The sequence below is a fragment of the Nycticebus coucang genome, chromosome 21 (genome assembly GCF_027406575.1).
Source record: "Nycticebus coucang isolate mNycCou1 chromosome 21, mNycCou1.pri, whole genome shotgun sequence".
Classification (NCBI taxonomy): Eukaryota; Metazoa; Chordata; class Mammalia; order Primates; family Lorisidae; genus Nycticebus; species Nycticebus coucang.
The window spans coordinates 65,699,466-65,722,594 of NC_069800.1; the positions used below are offsets into that span (position 1 = coordinate 65,699,466).

At 53.6% G+C, this 23,129-nt stretch overlaps 1 protein-coding gene across 1 annotated transcript in view; it reads left to right on the forward strand.

The window, feature by feature from the left end:
* The window catches only part of CDH4 (cadherin 4), a 469,303-nt gene that overhangs the window by 405,467 nt on the left and 40,707 nt on the right, over positions 1-23,129 (forward strand). Inside the window, exons 6-7 of the mRNA XM_053574371.1 lie at positions 1,391-1,535; positions 16,081-16,253. Of these exons, the coding sequence (XP_053430346.1) occupies positions 1,391-1,535; positions 16,081-16,253 (318 nt within the window). The remainder of the gene's footprint in view (positions 1-1,390; positions 1,536-16,080; positions 16,254-23,129) is intronic.

Consider the following 23,129-nt stretch of genomic DNA (forward strand, 5'->3'; position numbering starts at 1 on the left):
AGGATCGCCTGGCCACCAACGGAAGCACCCACACAGCGCCGTGGGGCTGCACATCTGTCCCCATCCGAGGAGCCACAGGGACACGGGCAGCTGGTTGAAAGGGCAGGTGGTGTTTCAGGATCGTCAAGCATGAAACTCGAAGCTAATGTGGCCACGTGCACAGCCACATCTTGCGTGGCAGTCTGCAGTGTCCCCCAGGGGGAACCCTGTCTCAGTCTAATCTGTCTCCTGTTACCGAGCACAGCCTCCCAGGGTACAGCCTGACACAATTTACCCTTTAAATTGTGTGTCCTTAAACACACAATTTAGGGCCATTCTGTCCTCCTCCTTAAACACACAATTTAAAGGGTAAAATCCATACTTGTCAGAACCAAACCAGAACACTAGTGCCTGTGCAGACAACGAGCATCACATTTCCCTGGAGCAGGTGTGAAGGGTGTGACTCCCGCAGATCCCGGGACCCTGGGGGACAGCTAGGACCCTCCAGCATGGGCTGTCCTCCCAGGCACCCTCAGCTTGGCACTATCGTGCTGCAAAGACTGTAGTCTGATATTCCCATCTTCAAGGGTGACGTGGATTTTTGGCAGAGAGATATGAGCTGGGGACACCGTAGTATGGCAGTTGTGGCTTTGCATGGAGAGACCTCGGCAAACTCCTTGCACCAGAGAGTGTTGGTCCTTCTCCCTGGAATCTCCTGCCGACAGGGCTGGGTCACGCGTGTTTTTTCCTTAAGGTCTCTGTTCAGACAGCCTCTCCTGACAGGCCTCCCTGACCTGTCCCCACCCCAGCGGGCTTCTTCTCTCTTGGTGCCCATCGTCCTTTTGGACAGAGACCCCAGGGCAGTTCTGTTGCACAGTGATCTAGGGCCCAGCCTGGCACTGGCACTTGGCATTTATTGAATGAATAAGTGAGTATGTGAAAAGATAAATCCCAGACTCTCAGACCCTCCAGTCCAAGTTCAGGATACTGTTGCTTTCTACCCTCTGATGTCCCTGGAACCCATGCCCCTGTCCTACCTTTCCTGGGTCATTTCCTCTCTGACCACCCATTTCTCCATATGTCAAGCCCAGGAGTTAACTCACAGAGGCAGGTGCCTGCACCTGCTCCCAGCCTCAGCATACTGGTAGCAGCAGTGTAAGCCCCCCACACCCCCGGACACAAATGGCTTTTCTGCAGCTGTTGGGAGTGGACATGAGCTCCCATCTCAGGGGATGCCTGTCCTGCTCCAGACACTCGATGAATACAGTCAGTAGCACTGGGACCGGTTCCAGAAGGCCCCAGAGGTCCGAGCTGGGAATGGTCCCCACAGGCCCCGGAGGTCCATGCTGGACCAAGGCAGGGGTGTCCCCAGGGTGGTGCTGGGCTCTGACACGTCTCTGCTGTCCTCCAGCTGCGCGCCCACGCTGTGGACATGAATGGTAACAAGGTGGAGAACCCCATCGACCTGTACATCTACGTGATTGACATGAACGACAACCGCCCCGAGTTCCTCAACCAGGTGTACAACGGCTCCGTGGACGAGGGCTCCAAGCCAGGTGAGCCCGAGCTCAGGGAAGCCATGGTTTCCAGGGGGGCCCGCCCAGAGTGGGGGTCCCCGGCAGCTGAGAAGGGCTGCTCAGCCCCCCACTACCGAGATGATGCCATGGGGCTTTCGTGTGAACACATGACATGCGACCTAGCAGCTGTTTACCCGGGGCCCTGCTCTCCCGGACCTCGGGGTCCAGAGTGGGACAAAGTCGGAGTAAGACATGAGAACAGAGCAACTGCAGTGATGATGGGCATGGTGGATTCTGGGCACGGCTGTCCGTAGGGCACACCCCTCTTTGGCAGCTGAAGTCTGAGAAGGAACAGCACCCAAAGTGGGGCTGGGAGAGGAAGGAGCGTGTGCCAAGGTCCCTGGGGCAGGAGACGAGGTCAGAATGATGAGGCCGTTTGAGGTCTCCTGGGCTACCCCTGGGATTTGGTTCCAAGCTTAGTGGGAAGCAAAGAAGAGCCAAGTCCCCAGGAGGCGAGCCTGTGTGGCCAGGGCTCTCTGTCCCGTCGGAGCTAACCCTATAGCCTGTGGCCCCCCAGACTTCAGTGTGGCATAAATGCCAAGGGCCCATGTTCAGGGAGGGCCAGGTCTCGTGACTGCATCCCCTAACTACCAAGAAGCGGTCGTCCCCTAGCCCTTCAACAATGAGGAGACTCCAGCCCCATGGCAGTGAGGCAAGCTGCCCAGAACCCTCAGCATGTGCAGGTGGGAGCCCAGCATCCCTACCCCCAGCAAGAACTGCAGTGGGGCCTAGTGAGCTGCTAACAGGCTGCAGGAGGTTTCTGTTTGGGAAGAGCAACTCCCCACTGGGCTGTCTCCTGCGGGACAGGGGTCCCCTCTTTTTGGTTGGGAACAAGCCTTTGCCAGCTTGGGTTGGGCAAGGTTAGGAGGGAGCTGAGATTACTGTGGGGACCTCTGCTGGGGCCACCAGGTGAACTTGAAGTTCAGACAGGTGACAAACATTTTACGTACGTCCCAAGCACCACGTAGGGCTTGCTTATGCGGCAGTGGAGTCCTTGCTGGTTGAACTGTAGGTTTGACTGGGTGTCCTGTATGATAGCCAGCAACCCCACCCCAGCTCTCTGACCAGTGCCCAGGCCAGGGCAGCCTACAGGAGGCCTGGGGTGCACAGCAAGCCGAGACAGTCTCTACCCTGACATGCAGAGCTCTGGGAGTGGTGCGTGCCCAGTGGGGCTGCAGGGAGGCTCAGCGGGAGCCTGGCTCTGGGATGGGATGGCATGGCAAACATCTGTCATCACTTCCCCAAAGCTGCCAGAGGTGGCTGTCACAGTCCATCTCCAGGGGCTGCTGTTTCAGCAGGGTGAACTGTTGTTGATGAATCGTCTTTCAGCATCAAGAGGTGCGGCAGGGGCGAGTCGCAGTCACTAAAGAGGATAGATGTGACATTATTTCTGTGAGAACCTTGGGCCACTACCCTGCGGTTCCTTGAGGGGCAGACAGTGGGTGGACAAATTAACATAAGCAGACAGCAGCGAGGAAAGAGGGTGGCCAAAGCTGATGGGTCTGGGTGTGGGGTGGGCAGTGGGCACCAAAGTGTGGCCTCTCTCTCTGAGACCCAGGATGCTATTTAAAGGCACTGGGACTTTCCTTTCTATCATAAATCAAAGCTTTCATGTCTTATTTTTTAAAAAATCAGTAGTGAAAGTCTTCCCACATGAGCAACGGGCTCTGCTTGTTCTCCCTGCCTCAGAAATCCCAGCAGGCTCAGCAGGCCTGTAAGCCCAGAGCCCCCACGCCACTCCTTTGCTCCCCAGTGGGTCCTCCCCATCTCTCCCGAGTTTTCCAAGAATCGCGCTGGGTTAAAGGCCACCTGGCCCCCAGCAGGACAGCCCAGGGCCAGGGCAGTGCTCGCCGCTCTCAGCAGCAAACTCCCAGGACTTGGAAATCATTCCTCCAGGTCCTACCCTCCCATCAGTCAGCTACGATAACAGATGGGTTTTACACCGTGCCTTTGTTGGGTAAGGAGAAACCACCGCCGGGAATTAGCCGTTATTCAGAAGGAAAGGCTGACAAAGGGTTGGAAGTGTATTCTGATGGAAAACAAATGAGAAAATTAAATGTTGACTCAGCGGAGAGGAACCTTTGATAGTTTGGAGATTCGTGGGGACAAGTGCAAGCAGAGCTGGGGCCGAGGATCCTACGAGGTTCCTACAGCACCCCACATCCTCCCCCAGCCTGTCTCCCCTCAATTGTGTGGAATTGTCTTTGGCCTCCGCCAATCACTGGCACTGCTGGGCTGGGACACTGTAGCTGGCGGTGGTGGCCAGCCCCCTGTGGTCTAGGGTCAAGCATGCGTCCACTCCTGCCAGTGCTGCCAGACCTCTGGGTGAGCAGCTGCAGGAACCTGCCACAGGTGCTGCCTGGAAAGGGGAATGGCAGTGCTGTGGCTGAGACGGTGATTTCTAGAATCCCCTGGGGAAGGGAGCACGCCCTTCCCAAGATCCCTCACAAAACTCCCACTGTAGCTTCCTGCTGGTCAGTCCCCAACTCCGACACATGCCCCAGGGCAATGGGGTAGCAGCAGTTTAGCACACAGGAAGGGGACATGGTCTTTGTGAGCTCCCAGCTGCCTGAACCCTCTGGCAATTAATGTGTGGTTACTGTCTTCATCAAGTGGTCACTTCCACCAGGGCCTCTTTCCCTGGCCTTAAAGTGACCCTGAGCCTCCTGGGTTGAGGTTAATGGGGAAGGGCCCTGAGGAATCCCTGCAGAACTGTACGCTGCAGACATTTTCCGTGAAGTGATGAAGTTGTGCTGATTTCAAGTTCACCAGAAAGTAGAACTAAAATTAGTTCCTCCTCCCCCAGAAATGGCCCAACTGAACAGCAGGAGAGGCCCAGGAGGGTCTTTGCTGTGTGTTCAGCAGGGTCTGAAGTCCGTGGGTGTCTCAGGGCCCTGGGTGGACAGGAAGCAGGAGCCTGGCCCTGCACCCTCTCAACACCCACCCAAGCCTCGCTGCACTGTTCTGACTCATAATTTGGGCTTCCAGATAGGACTTCCCCATTCAGGTTCAACCTGCCAGCTTTCCCTATCCACTTCCTCCCCCCAGGGGCAGGGCACAACAGGATCGCGCCTGCGCCCAGGGCCTCCCCATTACCCGGGGGCTCGGCCTCTGTACCCAGGTCTCCACCACTTGGGTTCAGTGCTTGCGGTGTGGTGTTGGAGAAGCCACCTCCCGCTGTCTCTGAGTGGGGACTCAGCAGGCTGTTGAGGGAAAACCTGAGCACTGACCATTGGCAATGGTTCTGTTACCAATAAGTATTAACTTATCTGTAATAAATTCTTACTCAGAATATTAGTTCATCTTCCCAACTCCCCGACTTAATTTTATCAGATTGAACCTCTTAATAAATATAAGATTAGTTTAAACACCAGCTGTCCTCTGTCTTGGATGCAAAAGTCAGCCTTCCTGGCTCGCCCACCTGCAGCTCTGCTGGGCCCTTTCCTTGGAGAAGGAGGTGGTCTTGGACACAGCAGTCACAGACAGAAAGATAGTTATAGCAGAGGAGGAACAGCCAGGCCCCACACCGTTGACCTCTAGTCAAGGCGGCTCCTCTCTCAGGCTGCCCTATCCCCTCCCTGAGTAGTGAGCCCTAGCAGGCTCCTCCTGCAGGACCTTGGAACTTCTTTCTCCAGGAGGCTCATGAGCCCCTCAGAAACCCACTGAGAATCAGATACCCTGCCCCGGAAGGAGAGGGTTAACCCTGAACAAGTGCCAGGGTGCCCTTGGGGCTTATCGGCCCCAGCTCAGCCCACGGCCCTGGAGTGTACCAGCGGCTCTGCAAAGGCTCTTTTGAACTAAGCCTCTGGGAAGAGCAAGGGACAGGTTAACAATAGCTGCTGCTGTGCCCCTGACGTGAAGCCATGCACCTGCCCGGCCTCAGCAGCCTGCTTGGCTGGGCCCAGCACAGGGGTCGGGCGTCTGCTCAACTGGCCCCCACAGACATCCCCTGCTCCTCTGCCCTGGGCAGGCCCAGCCACGGGGCAGGCCCAGCCATGGGGCACCGCAGGCTCCACCTGCAATGGACGTAGTGGTGCAGGTCTAACAGAGGTGCACTCTCCAGGGCTCGTAGCTGCTACCATGTGCCAGAAGGGTCCTGAGCTCTCCACGGGGGTCCACTCACTACGACTGCCACAGTGGCCTGTAAAGCAGTTGCTTTCATTCCTCACCTTAGATGTGAACAAACAAAGGCACAGAACAGGTGCAGAAGGACAAGCAGCTGCCTGCAGGCAAGGGCAAGATTTACACCCAGGTGGTCAGGCTGGTGAGCTCAGCTTCCAATCACGACAAAACTGTCTATGCTCCCCAGTCTGTACATCTTTAATGCATTTGGCCAAAAGCCACAGCCTCCCAACCATAGCAGTTTGAACCAGCAGAGGCTGGTTATAGCTGGAGAGAGCTCAAGGCCATCGAGTCCGCTTCTCTCTCCCATCTCTCACCACATGGTCACAAAGTGGCTGCAGCAACCCCAAGCTTCACATCACCATCAGGCCAGAAGAAGGCAGGGGGAGACAGGCAGTGTGTACCCTGTTCATTTCTCCAGGAGAAGTTCTGTGTGGATGTGGCCACTGTATATAAGGTGGGCATCTGAGCTGGGTATAAAAACATGAGCCCCACCCTCAAAGAGCCCATGTCCAGTTGAGGAACTGAGAAATACAATGTAAATAGTTTTACATTGTAAATTGCACACAAACTTTAGGGACACCCTGTTCTTATGTTCTATACATGCTAACAAATGGTGCACACCATGGGGTGGGGGGAGCATATGTCCCAGGCCAGTGGGCATGGGAAGAGGCTTTCCTGCCTTAGGGCCTTTGCACGTGCTATGCTCCAGCCTGAAATGGTCCCCCTCCCTGTCTCCTAGGAGACTGGCTCATTCTCCTCCCTCTTTGTTTCCCAAGCAGGTGCCTCTGTATCCTGGGAGCTGCCCCTTGACACTTGGTGACGCATAAGTCAGTCTGCTTCTGGGCTCCAGAGGCAGAGACACGCTCCCCTCCCCCCGCCCCTCGTCTGCTCCTAGCACCTCTGTGCATCTAGGCAAGAGTGGGCTTCAATGAAGGCCCAGCCTCAGGCTGGCCAGAGAGCAGCCTGGGAGAGTCGAGGATAGCAGGCATGTCCAGTGCTGGCTCCTGGTGCTGCAAGTATGTTCTGGGGTTAGTTCTGTGAGGTAGACAGGAGTCCATGAGGACTTTGGGTCTTTGACAAACAAGTGTGGTGCACACAGGTGCAGAGGGAGGCCAGTGGTCAATCAGGGCAGCACGGCAGTGATCAGTCCACCATGCATTCGTCCTGCTGAGCCCCCTGAACCTCTCACTGCCTGTCACTGCATGGCAACTGCCTCCTGTTACTGTCAGTGAGAGCCTCAGACACAAACTCAGACCCCAGGGCAGCGCCAACCTACAGCCCACCCCCTTCCATAACACTGTCCGCTGGAGGCTGGAGTTGCTGATTGGCCCCCTGGCCACAGGCAGTCCAGGCCAGTCTCCCAACATTTCTCCAACTGCCCAAAAAAAGACACCTTTGTACTGATGGTTTTTTAACTAAGAAAGACTCTAATTGGAATTCACTACTCTCCCTTAACCCCTTGTAATTGGGAGAGGAAGGGGCTTATATTATAAATTTTGAAATTAATGCAATTTTGAAATATTAAAAAGCAGAGAGATCGACATGCTGCAGAAGGAGTCAAAGAAACCTTCCTCTATGCAAGGCAGAGTTTTTGCTTAAATAGATTATTCTATTAGAGGGCCCCGTTTATTTATTTATTTTATTTCTGTGCTGGTGGAAGCCCCCTTGAGATTAATGTACAGATGGCACCAGATACTTGAAAGTCATCTGAATATTAAGAATTTAAATCTTTAGCCTCAGTGATTTGAGCAGAAAGCCAATTATGGGGCTGAATTAGTTTTCAAATTAAACTGCAATTTAAGGCTTGTGAAATTAATCCTTTAAGGCGCACGGCAGCGTTTGTACGCGGATTCCAGAGAAGAGCCGAGCCTGGGAGTGTCCGCTTTGGCATCTTTACCTGTCAGCACAATTCCTGGAGAGGTGCCAGGCGTCTCTTAGATGAAGGAAGGTGGCACCTCAGTGGAGATCCGGGCAAAACGTGGTCCCAAATTGCCACCTCCTCTGTTAGGAAGGATCCAGGTCTTTCTACCAGAGAGAACGAGCCTGCGGAGGCCTCCAGAGAAAGTGTTGGAAGGACAGTTTCTTTCTGTTCTGAAAGCCTACAGGTTGGGGGACTCGATCTTGTACCCAGGTTACAACAGATGCCATTGACGTGAGCGTCCCTCAGCAGAAGGCACAGCGAGACGGTCTGCCATATCTTCCCACTGGGGACAGGCACCTGCAGGTATCTGGTCTCGGATCCAGCCTCACTGCAGATGTGCAAGGGTCAGTGGGGACATTGGGGCCAACGAGACACCCACCCTGCCCACAACACAAGAAGCAAGCCTGGCCACCTCGGCCTCACGGCAAATGGACCATCCACAGAATCCTAGCCATGCTGGACGGCTCCTGACTCCTCCAAGAGACCTACTGGTTTCCAGAAGGAGGAAGGAGGGAACAGGAAGGAGACACTGCCCAGAGGCTGGGCAGCGGGCCTGGGCCTGAGGCTGCCTGCCCGAGCTCTGGCCCCCCGTGGCTCTGAGTCCCCAGGGCCGTGAGACCTGGATGGCTTGTGTGGCTGGAAGGAGGCCTGGCTCTGTGGGCAGCTGGCTCGCTGGGTGCTGTGCATTTAAACTGCCGCAGCTCAATCACTGTCACAGGCGGAACGGTGCTCCCTCACATTCATGTGCACCTGAAACCTCAGAATGTGGCTGGATTTAAAAGCAAGGTCTTTGTGGGCGGTGCCTGTGGCTCAGTGGGTAGGGTGCTGGCCCCATATACCAAGGGTGGCAGGTTTGAACCCAGCCCCGGCCAAACTGCAAAACAAAAAATAGTCAGGCATTGTGGCAGGGGCCTATAGTCCCAGCTACTCGGGAGGCTGAGGCAAGAGAATCGCCTAAGTCCAGGAGTTGGAGGTTGTTGTGAGCTGTGTGACACCACCGTACTCTATGGTGATAAAGGGTGATAAAGTAAGACTGTCTCTAATAAAAAAAAAAAAAAAAAAGCAAGGTCTTTGAAGATGTGTGTAGTTGGGATGAGAGCAGTAGGCTCTAAGTCTGGTGACTGCCCTCCTTATGAGGAGAGGAAAATACACAGTCGCCAGGGAGAGGCCACAGCGTGGTGGTGGCAGAGGCTGGCATGATGGGCCACAAGCCAAGGACGCCAGAGACCCCCAGCCTGCACCAGGGACTGTGGAGCTGTGGGGGGTCCAGCCTGACAGTAAGCTCACTCCTCCTCTGGGGGCCTCACCTTCCCCACCTGTTAAAGGAGGAAGCAGCTACAGGAAGAGCCCCCACATGCCCCGGCCTGGCCTCTGACTTCCTCTTCTACACATCCCACCTTCCCCTCAGGACACTGAGCCTCCAGGTCTGGCCCACTTTCCCCGGGGTCCCAAGGCGGCTTCGAGGGGGCTTTGCCCTCATCCATAGCATGAGAAACCCCATAGCAGCAGGTCCCCACCAGAGGGACTGCCTGGAGGAGGATGCCATGCAGGGCCTTGGAGAGCTCAGGAGTCCTCAAGGACAGGTCAGCGGGCAGCGCCAGCCTCATTCCGTCCTGAATAGCAAGGAGCTGATGTGATGTAGTAGAGTTACCTGAGCCCCACGGGTGGGGGAGACCCCAGGAAATATAGAAAAACCGCCTCCCCAAACTGAGAAAGAGCTGAGAGACCAGAGAATGGCTCCAACAAGCCCAGTGTGGCAAGCTAGACAAGTTTATCAGAGGTCGCTTACAGGGAACTAGGCGAGCTGGACAGGTTTATCAGAGGTCACCCACAGGGCACTTGGCCCAATGGCACCGGAATTTCTTCTGCAGGAGCTTCTTACCAGAAAATCTGCATTGGCCCACCCTGTACTGTTGCTGCAAACCTCTCCCTAGTGCATAATGCAAAGTGTTTACACTTTGTTCACAAAGATACAAATCCCGCAGGTGCAGCACTGTCATCACCGGCTGTCACTGTCCTGCAGCCCCTGCTATGTGACCAAGTCCGTTTCCCACTGGGAGGGGAGGGAGTTCAGAGCCACAGTTATCCAGAAGCCACCACAGGGCAGCCAGTGCTGAGGCAGTCAGGGCGGGTCTGAGCTGCTGTTACAGGGCAAGAAGGTGCCGAGTCACCTGGAGACGTGCCCGGCCCTTCTGGGTCGCAGTTACCCCATTACCTGCCTAGTCTGCTTGGTGACAGCTTTGCTGAGTGCTCTGGACTAGTGCCACATGACTGCCACATGGGGACCTGCGTGTTTCCCTAGGTGGGGAGCAGGCCCTCCATGTGGAGGTGGTGGTGCTGCTCTGCCGATGTGGTGCCCCACCATGCAGGGCAGGCCCGAGGGAGCACAGGGGGTCTCTGCGTCAGAGCGGGTGGGGGGTCCCAGAGCCCTGGGGTAACGCACCTTCCCTCCACCTCCCTGGCTGGTGGGGCCAGGAGTTCAGGGCACAAACCCTCACTCCACCACCCCACTACGCCAGCTCCTCCACGTAGGGTGGCTCTGACATGTGATGGCCTGCAGGGTGATGGGGGGCTGGCAGTGCGGTGGGGAGGGGGGATAAGCCAGTGGGTCTGGTCAGTTGGAAGAGCCTAGAACCCAGCTGGTCCTGTGTTTGAGCAAGTATGACAAACGCGCCCCATGATTCATCACTTGTTTCTCTTCCTCCCCACGTCCCCTCCCTGCTGCTCTCTCCCAGCCCATGGTGCGTGGTCCTCACATGTTCCACAGACAAGCACAAGGGGCCATGGCAAAGCAGAGCAGGGAAGGTCTGGGGAGCTGAGAGGCTTCTCCCTTGGGCTTCTGGACCAGAACGAGCCAAGTTCTGTCCTCACCAAGCCTGCTGACTTTCCCAGCTCTGGGCTTCTGTAGAGACGGCGGTTCCAACAATGCCTGGTATCCGGGTGCGGGCTCAGCCTGCTCAGGGACCCTGCTTTGTGAAGCCCAGTAACACCACACAGCCTGAGTCAGGCACAGTGTCCCCTCACAAATGAAATTCTACAAGTGTTTACCTGCTTGTTCCAGTAAGCAGCGTTAAAATCCCACAAGGCAAAATTATTTTTGTTTTTGATCTTTCACATCTATAGACGCACCAGTGTATTTATCCTTTATATACACATTACGTGGGTATATTTATAGGAACTGTGTATACCTTTGTACCTTGCTGCCTTTCTGAGCTGACCTCAAGGATCATTTTCCTTCTGCCTAAAAAATATCCCCAGTATTTTATTTAGGGTGGGTCTCCAGGTGATAAATTTTCTGTTTTGCCTAAATGTGTCCTTTCACTTTTATTCTAGAAAAGTTTTTTTTTCACTGAATAGAGAATTTCAGGATGTTCATTATTTCTTTTTATTCCATTTTCTCCAGGTTCCATTATTTCTATTGAGAAGTCAGTTTTAAATCTTATTGCTATGTTAAAAGCTCTGTGCCCTTTTTTTAAGTCATCAGTTGTTTAAAAATATGTATTTTTGAAAGAATGAGGGAGGGTGGAGAAGGAAAGAGCAGAGAGAGGGAAGGAGGGAGGGGGCTGGGGCCTTGGTGTGTGCCGCACCTTTTAAGGGCAAGATGCGATTGCAAGAGGGACTTTGCCTAACAAATGCAATCAATATAATCTGGTTTATTGTACCCTCAATAAATCCCCAACAATAAAAAATAAAAAAATAAAAAAACACAAAAGCTTAAATAAAACTCTTCTTTTTCAAAAAAAAAAAAAATTATATATATATATATATATATATTTGGCATTGGCTTTTAACAGTATGACTATGATGTGACTGGCCATGCTTTTCTTTGACTAACCCTTCATAGGGTTTATAGTGCTTCTTTAGTCAGTGGTTTATTAACTTTTATTGGGTTTGGAAATTTTTCAGTCATTATTTTTTCAAATATTGCTTCTGCCTTTTCATTTTGGCCCTTTGGGACTCCAGTTATACATATGATGGGCCTATCAAATCTCATTTTTTTATGCACTATTCTATATTGCTCTGGTGTGGGTATTTTCTTTTAATACATCTTCCAATTCATTAATTCTCTCTTTAGCTGTATTTACCATTAAACTCATTTACATTCTTATCAATAATTTCAATTATTTTTCAAATAATTGAAATTTTTTCCCATTTTACCTTTTAAAATATTTCTAGTTCTCTGGCAAAATTCTCTATCTTAATCTTTTCATTCCCTGAACATATTAAACTAAGATGGTTTTGTTTTTTAAATCTGTATCTGATTACGCCATTAGCTGAATCTCTTTTGGGTCTGTTTGGTGTCTGTTGTGTTTCTGACAGATTTCGTCTTCTTTTGTGCTTAATTAAATTCCATACATCGTGTATGAAAAATCGTATGAATAATTTGAGGCTGTGTGTGACATCACCTGTCTCCATGGAGGATTTGTTTTTGCACCTGGCAGGGGACACTCAGTCTCATATCGTCTTTACCTACGTTACCTTAATGACACCTGTGCTGCTGGTAGGACTATTTCTTTCCAGATCACCCTCCACTCCAAAGCACTGCACTCCGAGGTTTAGCCCAAAGACTACAGGGCTTACTGGGGCACCTCTTCTTTGGCAGACCCTATGCTGTGCTCTCTATTCCCACTCCCATGAGTCTGTTGAAGGCTCTGCATGGCTCTGCAGCCTGACCACAGGCAGTTCTGGAATCAGCAACTGCCTTAGAGAAAAGACGGCCTCAGATATTGGGCTCTCCTTTCCTACCAGTCCCACAAATTCTTGTTACTTGGAAAGTCTCTGGTGCATTTACACAGATGTTTCTAGTTTATATTTTGTCCAGATTTTCTGGTTATCCTTGGGAGAAAAATTAGTTTAAAATGACAAAGTCCACCATTTGCTAAAGACATAACTTTCTGGATTTCTTTTAAATACCCAGTACCTCAGGGAAATTCTGTTGATAATTAAATTCATTAAAATTGGGTTTACACACAACTCTTTGGGAATATATCAATTTCATGAAGTAAGGTCTATTTGGAAATGTTTTTTATTGGGGCCTTTAAAAAACACAAGTTCTTGATTTTTCCCTAGAAGACACTTAATAGAGATGTGTTCAGTGAGTGAACAAATGTCTCAGTGGACGATCCCTGGTTGTGTCAGCTTCTTGGTCTGATTACAACCAATTTCCTACAAAGCCCAATAAATGAAAGAGCCTTGGTACTACACACACCTCAGCTCCCAATACGCCTGACTGGCTCTGGTCCGTTTTCTATGCGTGTCTTGAAGATGTAAACTTGATCGTGTCACTCCCGGGATGAAAATACAATTCTGGCTTTCCTGTGACCTTGGAAGGAAGACCAGAGCACACAGAAGGACCCTGCCAGTCTCCACCCCATGCCCTGCCTGCTCCCTCTGCAGCCCAGACTTGAGAGCCCTTCCCTACACCGGGGCCTCTGCGCCTCCACCCCAGCCCTCCTCCTCCTCTTCCCACCCACTCCCTTCCTCTCTCAGGAGGCCTTTTCTGCTTCTGCAGCACCCTTCTCAGCCACTCTGCGTGTCCATGAGTGTCTTGTTGCCCCTCACTAGCACACAGGGACAGGGGCCGCATCTGTCTACATGTCCTCATGACCGTGTCTTAGCACAAAGCAAGACATCTGGTTCATGACAAGGGTCAGCCAGTAACTGCGGAATGAGTGTCCCTGCACAGTGGGACGTGACCCATCTGTAAAGAGGAGTGAAAGTATCAGACACAAAAGGGCACTTGGCAGGATTCCATTTATATGAAGCGTCCAGACCAGGCCAATCCACAGGACAGGAGGCAGGTCTGTGGCTGCCAGGGGCTGTGGGAGGGGAAGGGACAGGGCTACTAGGAGACAGGTTTCTTTTGAGAATGATGAAATGTTCTGGAATTAGGTTCTGGTGAGAGTCGTACAACCTTGTAAATAAACCGTAAACCACTGAACTGAGCACTTTACGAGGGCAAACTTCGTGTGTACTTGATTTTGGAGTGTGCATTTGTAGAGTGAACAGTGGCCAGGATTTTGGAGCGTGCATTTGTAGAGTGAACAGTGGCGCCTGGCAATGTCACCTCTGACTCTGGGGACCAGCCCTGGTGTCCCTTGCTCCCCTCACGGTGTCCAGCCTCTGTCCTGGCAGTGGCTTGTCTACTTCAGAGCGTGAACGGTCTAATCTTGGCACATTCCTCTCTGGAGTCGAGAGGGTAGAGCCTATACCCTTTGCACAGGTCCCCACCTATCCCCTGGGCTGGGTTTCCTTTCTGTTTTCATAAGATACATCTGTTTGAGAATTCTTTATTCGGCAGATGCTGAAAACAGAAGAAACTCCCAGTGAGACACACCCAGGGGCCACCTGCTTCCTGCCCAGGTCGTGGAGGGTCTTCTCTGCAGGACCTTGGAGGGAGAGAGAGGGGGCCAGGGCTGTGCTCTGGAGTCCTGGAAATGAGAAGGAGCCTCAGACCCTTTACAGACCCCCTGTTGGCAGAGTGCACACACAAGTCCCAGGTACAGGAAGGGTCAGCACAGGCCCATCCCTGTCCCTGGGTGTGTAATCTCACAGAAGAGAAATGCACCTGCTTGAGTGCAAGTGGTGAGGGCAGAGGGGGCGAGCAAGGCCCCGTGACCCAGCCCAGGGATCTGGGGAGCAGCACTGGGGCTGAGTAGGAGTCAGCCAGGTGAGGAAAAGGGAAGAATGTTCCAGACATAGAACAGATCATGCAAGATCCCGGGGCTGGGTTAGCGGGGGTCCCTCACCTCCTGCACACAGGGACAAGCAATGTCAAGGCTCCCTGGGGCCCCAAAAGAACAGGGACCTGTCACCCAGGCAAGGAGCCCTGTGCCTGAGGAGGCTGCCTGCCCTGGGCCACCCCACCCCAGGCCAGGCCAGTGCTGCTGTGAGTGATGACTGCATGGCCTTGGGGCACTCGTGCTTCCAGGGTTCTGGGGCTCTAGGCACAAACATGTGCTGTGCCCAGCAGGACACCAGAGGGAGTGGACAGAGCCCGGCCCTGGAAGCTCCGGATAGGAGACAGGGCGCAGTCAGGAGCAGGCCCAGTGCTGGCACACAGTGGGTGGTCAGTAAGTATTTGGTGAATAAAGAAAGCCCCTTGCCCATAGATCAACCTGGATCCCAGCAGGGCCAATCCTCGGCCAGGCAGCCCCTTGAGACACATCTGAAGCCCGAGCCCACTCCAACCTCAGCACCAGCCAGCAGCCCCCAGAAAGGGCCCAGCTGAGAATGACAACACAGCCCTGCACCACGGGGACCCACCCCTGGGACAGGACATGAGCTAAGGACACGCAGATTGGGACAAGGGCCCCCATGCCCAGGACTCCAGTGGTAGGAACAGTCTGGGAGCTCGTGCCAGTCAGAACTCTGGGTTGCACGTGTCAAAAACCCCAAATGAAAATGGTATAAGCAAGAGAGAAATGTATTGGCTCAAGCATATAAAAAATTCATAAGTAACAGCTTCAGACATGGCTTGATCCAGATACTGCCTAGTAAGAGGTTGTCATGAGAGCTTCTCTCAGCTTCGCTTCCTCCAAAGCCTCCTTCCTCCTGGCCACAAAGTGACCATAGCTCCTGACGTCCACATGGACCCAGCCACGTCCAGTGGAAAGGACAGCATGCAGAGGTTCCCAGCAGCCCCAGCAGACACCTCTCCTTCATCTCCTGCTCTAATGGGGTACGGTACCCATCACTGAACTGTTCACTGTGGCCAGGGTGAGGGATGTGCTGACCCAGTCCCTCCCTCCCTAAGGTGGGACGGAGGAAGTGAAAGGCACACCAAGTGCCCTTCTCAGGAGGTGGGCAGTGTGCCAGTGTGCGAATGGCTAAGCCCAGGCACAGAGCTGGGGGACAGTGTGGGCAGCTCATCCAACGCCTCTGGTCCACCCTGAGCTCTGAAATGTGGCTGGGTACACACCCACAATCACCCCCAAATATACCACTTATGACTCCACATCCTTGTGTGGCCAGCCCTCCCCACTAAGGGGTCCCTTCTGAGTTTGTTCCCCACTGTTCTTCCGCAAGCATTTATTACACACCTTCTGTATGCACAACCCCATCCTAGGCCCTTTTTCCCCGTGCCATGCCTCAGACCCTCCCCTGAAGCCCCTCTAGGCTGGGCTCCTTGCACTCAGTCAAGCCCCTGGAACCTGCCCACTGGGGCTGTGGGCCCAGATGTGGCGCTGAAAGGCCTGCTGTGCGGCCCTGTGCCCAGGATCCTCAAAGACGGTCTTCCTCCTCCAAGCCTTGGTCATTCCAACAACTGAAAAAGGAGAGGTCAGAGTGGGTGGCATCAGGAGCTCTAAAAGACACCCTTTGCCCACACGGGAGGGGCAGCTGGGCTTTGTGATGCCACCTCCAATGGTGGGAAGGGCACTACAGCCCCCTCTGTCCCAGAGAGAACGGTGTGTGCTGATGGGCAATGCCTGCCTGTGTGTCCAGAAGTTTCCATCTGAGCTGCTTTCCCTGTTCTAGGCACCTACGTGATGACAGTCACCGCCAATGATGCTGACGACAGCACCACAGCCAATGGGATGGTTCGGTACCGCATCGTGACCCAGACACCCCAGAGCCCGTCCCAGAACATGTTTACCATCAACAGCGAGACAGGAGACATCGTGACGGTGGCGGCCGGCCTGGACCGGGAGGTAAGGCTGATGGTGGGACACTCAGGGCTGGAGAATCCCGGGGCAGTGGGAAGTGCAGGACCAGAGCCACCCGTGGTTGGTCCCTGAGCAGCTGCAGAGAGGACTCTACACAGCAGATTCCCAATGTTAACTCCCAGCTGCGTCAGGAGATCCCTGGCCAGGCACCATGAAAGGCTTACAGAACAGCCCTGCAAGTGTGAGCAGCAGGGTAGGGGCACTCAGAAGACCAGGGATGGCCTGCTGGTTCTCAGGGCCCCACACAGCAGGTCCAGGGTGGTCTGACATCCCCTCTCAGGACCTCAACACACACCTGCCTGGAAGCCTCCGCCTCTAAGCATGGTGACTCAGCGGTGGACCCTCCGTCTACACCACTGCACACCTCCGTGATGGTGTGGGTGCCACAGAAGCTGTACTTCACAAATCCAGGGATGACAGAAGAGCTCAGGGTTCTGTGACACCCCCACCCCAGGCCTGCTAAGGAGCCCCGGACATCATCTCCAGCATCCACTCTAAGACCAAGCACACTCTGCCCAGTGCAGGGGTATCCCTGGGCATTTGGCCATGTGTCCCCATCTGGGCACCCCCCAAGAGGACCTGGAGATCGTCACGGGCTCCTGGCTGACAGCCCCTGTGTCCAGGGCAAAGCGTCGCCTGCCTGCTCCTCCTCCAGGCCTTGCTGTTTGCCCTGTGACCACAGCAGCCGGGCTCATCCCAGACGTCATCTCCCACTAAAGCTGGTGGCTCACAGGACCCATGCAGCCACCCTGCCAAGATCAGAGCAAGCAGGGCTGCTCACTGGATACCTGTAAGCCGGGCCCACGGTGGCCACTCCCTAACATCAGGCTCTGTCTCTGTCAGCACTCAGAAGGCGCCATGGCCCTGATCTCTGGATCTCCTGGGGGCCCTGCAGTGCACTGGAGCTTTTCAGGGTGAGCCTAGCTGGGGTGGCAGGCTTTCCCTTCCCGAGTTTGGAGCTGTGGGCCCCAGACGTCTCAAGGCTGCACTTCGGCCCTGAAAACCAGGGCTTGCCCCACAGTGTGGCCGCCATCTCTGCCTTCCAAATCAATCACTGCCAGCTTGTAACCTGGAGAAACCCCACCCACCCCTGTCCCTGGGATGGGCATAGTGGTTTTCTTGGAAATGTCTAAGATATAAAAATAATGGGGTGATGCCCAGGGCGGCACATGAGAGCTGAGGGCCACACAGCAGGTGACGCCACAGCTCTCTGAGGACCTCATTGCTTCCTGCCTTTGGCGGCAACCGTCCCTTCCCTGACACGTGGGCAGGACACACCCGCCTAACCTTTAGTTAGGGGTGCTACAAGGGGTGGGGAAGTGGGTGCTGGGAGATGCCAGCTGTCAGGGGGAGTTTGGGGTGCTGGACCCCTTCCCTCGGGTAGCACGTGTCACCCGGCAGGAAGCCCCCACTCAGACACAGGCTCTGCCTGCATTCATGGTGCTCACAGCCACCTTGCAGCAGCCTCTCCATTTTGCTGAGTCCACACAGGGAGAAGTTCCCCAAGGTCATGGGTGAGTGGGGCACAGCCCCAGGTCTTTGTTCACCCTGCTGCCCTCTTGCCCCGGGGCACTGCTCCTGCTGTGTCCGTGCAGCTGAGGATGGGACAGGTGGCTGGGAGGGCTGAGTGTTTTTAGTTTAGTTTTAGGAAAGAGTATCTGCCAAAAAGTACATATAGACAAAATCTGTGGAATCTCCACAGCTAAAAATACTGAAAGGCCCCGAAGCAGTCAGCAGGGGTTGCAGGCTCTGAGTGGCAGGTGCTAAGGGACCAGGAGACCACAGAGTCCTCAGGTCTATCTCGCTGGCCTGGGCACCCCACAGGCAGGGTGCCCTTGACCTTCCCAGGGCAGGTGTCCCCACAGGAAGGTCAGGGCTCGTGACAAGGACCAAACCTGATGCCCGAGGCTTGGCTCTCCACTGCCCCTGCAGCTCGGCCAAGTGAGACCCACAGCCCTGGCCACCTAGAGACCTGCCCCCACTGACCAGGCCCTAGGGAGGCTGGCCTGGCTACTAGAGCACCTGCAAAACGTTCCAAACAAAAATGCTTATTTAAAAGCTCATGGTTTGGAAGAATTGATGTTGTTGTGAAGTCCATACTGCCCAACTGATTTACAGAGTCAATGCAATTCAATTCCCATCAAAATTCTAACATTGTTTCTCATGAATCTGGAAAAAATGAACCTAAATTTCATATGAAACCAAAAATGACCGAGAATAGCCAAAGAAATCCTAAGTAAAAAGAACAAATCCAGAGGCATCACATGACCTGACTTTAGATTATCCTGTAGCACTATAGTAACCAAAGCACCATGGTACTGGTATAGTGTTAGACACAGGCTGATGGAACAGAATAGAGACCCACAAATAAAGCCAGATAGCTGCCACCAAGAGATTTTGACAAAGAAGACAACAACATATGCTGGGGAGAGAAAGCCCGAATCATCAAATGGTGTGGGAGCACTGGACAGCCCCACACAGGAGAGTGAAGTCCTAATCATCAAATCATCCAGGAGGATTGGACAGCCCCACGCAGGAGAGTGAAGTCCTAATCATCAAATCATCCAGGAGCACTGGACTGCCCCACGCAGGAGAGTGAAGTCCTAATCATCAAATCATCCAGGAGCACTGGACTGCCCCACGCAGGAGAGTGAAGTCTTAATCATCAAATCATCCAGGAGCACTGGACTGCCCCACGCAGGAGAGTGAAGTCCTAATCATCAAATCATCCAGGAGCACTGGACAGCCCCACGCAGGAGAGTGAAGCTGGGCCTCTCTCTCCTGCCACATACAAAGATGAATTGAAGATGGATAAAGACTTAAATGCAAAGCATGAAACCATAAAAACTGTTAAAGAAAATGCAGGGAAAATTCTTCTGGACATCAGTCTAGGCAAAGAATTTGTGACTAAGACTGAAAAAGCAAATACAGCAACAACAAAAATAAATAAATGGGACTTAATTAAACTAAAAAGTCTCTGCCCCACAAAGGAAATAATCAACAGAGTAAACAGCCTGCAGAATGGGAGAACATACTCACCGACTATACATCCAACCAAGGTCTACAAAAAACAAATCAGGAAAAAGCAAAAATAACCCCATCAAGAAGTGGGTAAAAGATACAAACAGACTCTTCTCAAAAGAAGATGAACAAATGGCTTACAAACATATGAAAACAATACCATCCCTAATTGTCAAGAAAATAAAAACTAAACCACAATGAGACACCATTCTACCCCTGTCATCATTGCCATTAAAAAATCAAAAAACAGTAGAAGTTGGCAAGGCTGTAGTGAGAAGGGAACGTTCCCACACACCAGGGGTGGGAATGTGAATTAGTGCAATCACTATGGCGATTCCTCACAGACCTACCGTTCCACCTGGCCTTCCCACTGCGGGGTCTCCCCAAAGGAGAAGTCATTGTATGAGGACACACCTGCGCCCAAGTGTGTGTCTCAGCACAATTCAGTGACAAGGATGTGGAATCAGCCACGTGCCCATCAACTGACGAGTGGATAAAGAAAGTTGTGGGGTGTCTCACCCACGCGCACACACCCCTCCATGGAGCACTACTCAGCTGTGGAAAGGAATAGGATGATGTTTTTTGCAGCAACTTGGGTGGACCTGGAGGCCATTATCCTAAGTGGAGTATCTCAGGAGGGGAACAACAAACACCACATGTTCTCACTAATTAGTGGGGGCTCAGCGAGGGGCACACATGATCGTGGAGGGCAGCAATGGACATTGGGCACCAAGGGGAGGGAGGGATAAAAGCCTGCCCATCCAGACAGCATTACCCACATTACACATTATATCCACACGCAAAAGACACCATAGCCTCTAAATTTTTAAAATACAATTAGTCAAGCAAAACCATTAGAGGTGTGGTTGACAGACATTATAAAGACTCCTCTGCTCCCCTCTCCCTCTCCCCTCCTGCCCAGACCCTCTCTCCTGTGCTGCCGCCCACACTTTGTCTCTGCCTCTGGTTAGAAGTCGTGGGGTTGCTGGGGAGAGCTCCCGCTGCCACAGGAGCACTGGAGCCAGCCCGGGCTTATGTTTTGTACCGCCGGCTCTTCCCTCCCTGGGCTCTCAGGGAAGATGAGAATCATGGCTTATAGTTACCACTTTTGGAGCAGAAGTGTGGTCTGCCACGGACACCTGGCTTGGGATAGTCAGTGGCAAACAGCGGAACGATATGGTTGAAGGTCAGAGCCCTGGGCCTCCACTTTCAGGCACCGGTGAACCAATAGGGGTGATGCCAAGTGACCGGCCAGTGCCCCACCCCAGCCGGGGACCAATGACCTTCACCGGCCTGAGTCGCTGCCCCTCAGAAGCCAGATTGGGCTCCAGCCTGTAAGAACAGGTTGTGGATTGGAGCCCTTCTTCCTCGGCCAAGTGGTCACACTCTGGCTGGAAACCTGCGTGCCCAGATTTGAAAAGGACACGTCTGTACACTGGCAGCTGCTTTTTTTTTTTCTTTTTTCCATTTTATTAATAAAATGATTTCTCCCCCTGCCCTTGTGCAACAAGCTGTCTTTGGGGGGAATGCCATATTTTCTCTCAACAGCAGCTTCCCATCTGACAGAGAAAGTCATCTTTAGGAGGGGAAAATACACAAACATAATTGCCACCATGTCTAATTAGGCAGAGCTATGTAAATCGAGCATTTCTACATGATTAAAATGTCAGGAGAGGCTTCAGTAAGACACGCGCTGCTCAAGAGTCTCTCGTGCACCTCCTCGAGTGCTCCTCGAGTGCTCCTCCCCCAGAGCTGGTCATCCTGCGCTCTTTGCTAATTAGAATATTTATGGCCTAATAATAAGCCGGGTGTGCTGCTCCACTCTGTTCTGAAGGTGCCAGTGCTGCCTGCGCCTGCTCTGTTCTGATTTGTGTCGCGTAATTAGCACGAGCCCACCTCGTCCCCGGCCACGCTCCTTGATGAAGATGATTTCGCTATTGGAAAGTTGACAATCTCCTGGTCACCTTCCACTTGAAAGCTCTTCCCAAACAAGGTGGGCTGGGTTACCTCTCTCAGGGTCTGAGCGATTTGGAGGAAAGCAAAACTAACACGTGAGGAAGGTCTCCACCCTGCTTCGTCACCAGCTGGAAGGTGTTCCGGAGTGACCCTGCGGCTGAATATCCTCGTCTCCGTCACCGACTGTAAGTGATATATCTACAGTATTTAAGTTCAGGCAGAAAACGCTCTTTGGAGACAAGACTGGTTATCTGCCCTTTGCCTTAGGAGAGCTTTGCAATGTTCTGAAAGTGTCGTGGGGGTGTTCTGAAACCCCTACCCCAGGAAACAGGTCCCGTAGGCCTTGTGGGGATGGCCTCTGCGTCAGAGGGTGGAGGCACAGCTGGGCATTTCTCTCTGGTGAGTTTTGAATCATTTTCATGAGACCCTGGGTTGAAAACACCAAATGAGACTCTGGTCCCAGAGGAAAACTTTTGAGCAATTGAGGCTGATTTGCCCTGACACCTCAGGTTGGGTTTTTACCCTGGATGTCTCATTGGTTCCCCTCCCACCCCCGACAAGGGGCTCCCATCTGGGGCTCCAGCCCTGCTCTGTGCACAGGCCCACGTGACACCTCAAAGGTGTAGGATGCGTGGCGGCCTCCAGCCACCCCGGAAGCCGCCCACTCCTACAAGGGCCCCTCTGTGGGGATCTGGAGAGCCACGTTTCCAGCCACATGAGCCCACGTCATCACAGCCATGCCTTGCTATGCCCCCCCAAGCTGGAATTAGCCTTCTGCATGTTTTTTATACCGCGAAAATGACACATTTATAATAGAAAACACAAACACAAGAAGAACCCAACAATCCTCCTGTCCCACTCCTGTCCTGTCCCCAGGGGGTGCATATGCTTCCTCTTGGACAGAAGCACTTTCCTGTCAAAGGTGTGGCAGCCCCTCTAGCACCTAGCGGCTGCGTGATCATAACCACATCCACGTGTCCTGGCTCCTCTGCCCCAGGCTCTGTCCTAGCGGCTGCGTGATCATAACCACGTCCACGTGTCCTGGCTCCCCATGCTGTCTGAACTCCCGGGCTGCCCAGACTCCCCCCACACACACACCACTCCTACACTGCAGGTGCACCATCCTGCCCTCGGTGATGCCTCCCCCTGACCCCCCACACGGCTGAAGCTGCTCAGACTGTGATGACACCGCCCCACTGGCCTCCGGCCTCCACTCCTGCCCTCACTGCCCTCACCCCTGCCCTGCCTCCCTGCTCAGACACCAGCCTGAGCGCTAGGGACTCCAACCCTCCTGCAGTTTCCTGCCCCACCAGAGTAAGAGCCAAGTCACTCCTGTCCCCTCTTCCTGGATCCCCTCCCTGCCCTCCACCTTCCTGCAGTGCCCAGGACACCCACCACAGAGAGCAGCCTCACTGCTCAGGTGTGAGATGTGCCTGGGTAGCCGTGGCACGGCCCCTGGAGAGGGAAGAGTCTGTGGTATCACCCCAGGGGTGGGCCTGGGAGGGGCCTGGGGAGGCCTCACCCACTCCCTCCGCTCTTCCCAGCTGTCCGCAGCCACTTTGGGCTGCTCACCTTCCCTCAGTGCCCAGCAGAGAAAGTGAGAGGCAGAGACAGAGAGGTGGGGGTGCAAGAGTGCAGGGCAGAGGCACTGACCCCACACTGGCCCTGCTCAGTGCAAGCCTGGGTGGACAGGGAGGCATGCAGCCTAACTTGTGAGATGGGCCCCTGGTCAGATCACCTCTAAGGGTGAGCTACCGACCTGGGCACCTTCTCACTGAGCATTCAGGCGGGTGTAATGGACACAGCCTGCTAGGGATGCCGACAGCCTTCCCAGGCATGTGCCGACTGTGGGACGGATGGATGTTCTGCACACGGATGTGCTGA